Source organism: Takifugu flavidus, unplaced genomic scaffold, assembly GCF_003711565.1.
Source record: "Takifugu flavidus isolate HTHZ2018 unplaced genomic scaffold, ASM371156v2 ctg951, whole genome shotgun sequence".
Taxonomy (NCBI): domain Eukaryota; kingdom Metazoa; phylum Chordata; class Actinopteri; order Tetraodontiformes; family Tetraodontidae; genus Takifugu; species Takifugu flavidus.
The window spans coordinates 111-3,832 of NW_026622561.1; the positions used below are offsets into that span (position 1 = coordinate 111).

General features: G+C 63.1%; 1 protein-coding gene across 1 annotated transcript; it reads right to left on the bottom strand.

The window, feature by feature from the left end:
• Positions 1 to 759: 759 nt before the first annotated feature.
• On the bottom strand, positions 760 to 3,296 carry LOC130521398 (threonine--tRNA ligase 1, cytoplasmic-like). The gene is made up of 5 exons (XM_057024967.1): positions 3,207 to 3,296; positions 1,369 to 1,489; positions 1,125 to 1,189; positions 973 to 1,051; positions 760 to 895 (listed from the first exon to the last, which is right to left on the bottom strand). Exons 2-5 carry the CDS (start codon positions 1,375 to 1,377, stop codon positions 806 to 808), a joined length of 243 nt encoding a protein of 80 aa, XP_056880947.1. The 5' UTR covers positions 1,378 to 1,489; positions 3,207 to 3,296; the 3' UTR covers positions 760 to 805.
• Positions 3,297 to 3,722: the final 426 nt, after the last annotated feature.

The following is a 3,722-nucleotide window of genomic DNA, read 5'->3' on the forward strand; positions in this document are numbered from 1 at the left end:
CCTCCTCTGCCGGGACACGTCCCTCGTGCCCAGGAACCCTCGGGCCTCCTCTCCCAGGAACCTCGGGCCTCCTCTGCCGGGACACGTCCCGCGTGCCCAGGAACCCTCGGGCCTCCTCTGCCGGGACACGTCCCGCTGCCCAGGAACCCTCGGGGCTCCTCTGCCGGGACACGTCCCGCGTGCCCAGGACCCTCGGGGCTCCTCTGCCGGGACACGTCCCGCGTGCCCAGGACCCTCGGGGCTCCTCTGCCGGGACACGTCCCGCGTGCCCAGGAACCCTCGGGGCTCCTCTGCCGGGACACGTCCCGCGTGCCCAGGAACCCTCGGGCCTCCTCTGCCGGGACAACGTCCCACGTGCCCGGAACCCTCGGGCTTCCTCTGCCGGACACGTCCGCGTGCCCAGGAACCCCGTCGGGCCTCTTTCTGCCGGACACGTCCGCGTGCCCAGGACCCCTCGGCCTCCTCTCCCAGGAAACCCGACCCTCGGCCTCCTCTGCCGGGACACGTCCCCGTGCCCAGGAACCCTCGGGCCTCCTCTGCCGGGACACGTCCCGCGTGCCCAGGAACCCTCGGGGCTCCTCTGCCGGGACACGTCCCGCGTGCCCAGGAACCCTCGGGGCTCCTCTGCCGGGACACGTCCCACGTGCCCAGGAACCCTCGGGGCTCCTCTGCCGGGACACGTCCCGCGTGCCCAGGAACCCGGGCCTCCTCTGCCGGGACACGTCCCGCGTGCCCAGGGGGGCTCACTTTGCCATCTTGCGGTGGTCTCTGTTCTTGGCCTCCTCCTGAAATCTTTCCCACTCCTTCATCTCTTCTGGAGGAGGGGGAAGGAGATGCCGTAGACCCTCTGCAGGGTCTCCATGTCGGAGCGGCCCTCCCAGTAGGTTGAGGAGCTCTGAAGGCAGAAGCACACATCAGCATCGCCAACATCAGCACTGAGGAGAGGACGTGAACTCTGAGGGCAGGAAGCACCTTGTAGATCTTCAGAGACCTGATCCTGCCCGTGTGTCTGACGTGGGGGCCTCTGCACAGGTCGATCAGGGGGCCACACCTAGCCAACATGACACACAGCAGCGTTACACGCACGCCCATGTGCACATCATGCCTCATCAGGAACAGCCCACCTGTACACAGTCGTCGTGGGGGTGCGGACTTTCTCTTTCAGGATGCGACACTTGAATTTGTTGTACTAAAAAGATGAAAGACATTGAATTGGATCCGGACCAAAGCTGCAGCTTCTTTAGTTCTCTTTAACTTTGATGATCATTTCTTTGAGGTTCTTGGCCAGGAGTCCCTCAGAAGAGGGGTCATTGGACCGGCCCAGGACTCAGCTGCTGGAATAAAGGCTAAAACAGGAAGTAAGGTCACCTTGAACATCTCCAGGAGCGTGTCCGTGCTGACCTCCAACCTCTCGAATGGCTCTGCTTCTCCTTCAGCACAGACCTACACAGCGTCTCCAGGTCTCCAAAGTCGGTTGCTGGAAACTCCTCTGAGCAGAAGGGTCAGGGTCAGGGTCAGGGTCAGGGTGAGGGTTAGAGGGTGAGGGTCAGGGTCAGGGTGAGGGTCAGGGTCAGGGTGAGGGTCAGGGTCAGGGTCAGGGTGAGGGTCAGGGTGAGGGTGAGGGTCAGGGTGAGGGTCAGGGTGAGGGTCAGGGTCAGGGTGAGGGTCAGGGTCAGGGTCAGGGTGAGGGTCAGGGTTAGAGGGTCAGGGTCAGGGTGAGGGTCAGGGTGAGGGTGAGGGTCAGGGTCAGGGTCAGGGTGAGGGTCAGGGTCAGGGTCAGGGTCAGGGTGAGGGTCAGGGTTAGAGGGTCAGGTCAGGGTCAGGGTGAGGGTGAGGGTGAGGGTTAGAGGGTGAGGGTGAGGGTGAGGGTCAGGGTCAGGGTCAGGGTGAGGGTGAGGGTGAGGGTTAGGGTTAGGGTGAGGGTGAGGGTCAGGTGAGGGTGAGGGTGAGGGTGAGGGTCAGGGTGAGGGTGAGGGTGAGGGTGAGGGTCAGGGTGTGAGGGTGAGGGTCAGGTTGAGGGTGAGGGTCAGGGTCAGGGTGAGGGTCCGGGTCAGGGTGAGGGTCAGGGTTAGAGGGTCAGGGTCAGGGTGAGGGTCAGGGTCAGGGTTAGGAGGGTGAGGGTGAGGGTGAGGGTCAGGGGGTCAGGGTCAGGGTGAGGGTGAGGGTGAGGGTGAGGGTTAGGGTTAGGGTGAGGGAGGGTGAGGTGAGGGTCGGGTGAGGGTGAGGGTGAGGGTGAGGGTCAGGGTGAGGGTGAGGGTCAGGGTGAGGGTGAGGGTGAGGGTCAGGGTGAGGGTTGAGGGTGAGGGTCAGGATAGGGTGAGGGTCAGGGTCAGGGTTAGGGTCAGGGTGAGGGTCAAGGTCGGGTCAGGGTCAGGTCAGGGTGAGGGTTAGGGTCAGGGTGAGGGTCAGGGTGAGGGTTGAGGGTCAGGGTGAGGGTGAGGGTCAGGGTGAGGGTCAGTAGGGTCAGGGTCAGGTGAGGGTCAGGGTCAGGGTCAGGGTCAGGGTGAGGGTTAGGGTCAGGGTCAGGTCAGGGTGAGGGTGAGGGTGAGGTTCAGGGTGAGGGTCAGGGTGAGGGTGAGGGTGAGGGTGAGGGTCAGGGTTAGGGTTAGGGTGAGGGTTGAGGGTCAGGGTCAGGGTGAGGTCAGGGTGAGGGTGAGGTGAGGGTCAAGGGTTTAGGGTGAGGGTGAGGGTGAGGGTCAGGGTCAGGGTGAGGGTCAGGGTTAGGGTTAGGGTTAGGGTTAGGGTCCAGGGTCAGGGTCAGGGTCAGGGTGAGGGTGAGGGTGAGGGTCAGGGTGAAGGTGGGCAGGGTGAGGAGTGAGGGTGAGGGTGAGGTGAGGGTCAGGGTTAGGGTTAGGGTTAGGGTGAGGGTGAGGGTGAGGGTCAGGGTGAGGGTCAGTGGTGAGGGGTGGAGGGTGAGGGTCAGGGTCAGGGTGAGGGTGAGGGTGAGGGTCAGGGTCAGGGTCAGGGTTAGAGGGCAGGGTTAGGGTCAGGGTGGGTGAGGGTCAGGGTGAGGGTCAGGGTGAGGGTTAGGGTCAGGGTCAGGGGGTCAGGGTGAGGGTCAGGGTGGGGTCAGGGGTGGGTCATGGTTAGTGTGAGGGTGAGGGTGAGGGTGTGGGTGTAGGGTTAGGTCAGGGTCAGGGTCAGGGTCAACGTAGAACTAACGATCAACCAGCCGTGTGAGCAGGGAAAGCTCCTCGTTATCTCACCTCTGACCATCCAGGAACATGTCGTAGTAGAAGCCGTTCTCAATCGGGGGCCCGTAGCACAAACAGCCCCCATAAAGGCGCTCCATGGCCCGCCCAGGACGTGGCCACGTGGAGTGCCAGTACACCTGGGCACAGGTGGGACCGAGTCACCAGATAGACACACTTTTGTCCAGCAGAGACCACAGAAATGATCGGACTTTTCAGCATAGAGGGAGAAAGAAAATCCGTACAGGTGCCTCACAAGGATCTAGGGTCAGGGTCAGGGGGTCATGGGTCAGGGTTAGAGGGTTCAGGGTTAGGGTCAGGGTCAGGGTTAGAGGGTCAGGGGGGGGTCAGGGTTTATAGGGTCAGGGTTATAGGGCAGGGTGTTCAGGGGTCAGGGTTAGAGGGTCAGGGTTAGAGGGTCAGGTTAGAGGTCAGGGTCAGAGGGTCAGGGTGGGGTCAGGTCAGAGGGTCAGGTCAGGGGGTCAGAGTCAGGGTCAGGGTTAGAGGGTCAGGGTCAGGTCAGGGGGTCAG

Excerpts from the sequence above, each read along its gene's own strand:
- LOC130521398 (XM_057024967.1), bottom strand. Across the intron at positions 1,052-1,124 it reads CCCACGACGACTGTGTACAG|GTGTGGCCCCCTGATCGACC; the intron begins GTGGGCTGTTCC and ends CATGTTGGCTAG. Across the intron at positions 896-972 it reads GGTCTCTGAAGATCTACAAG|AGCTCCTCAACCTACTGGGA; the intron begins GTGCTTCCTGCC and ends TTCTGCCTTCAG.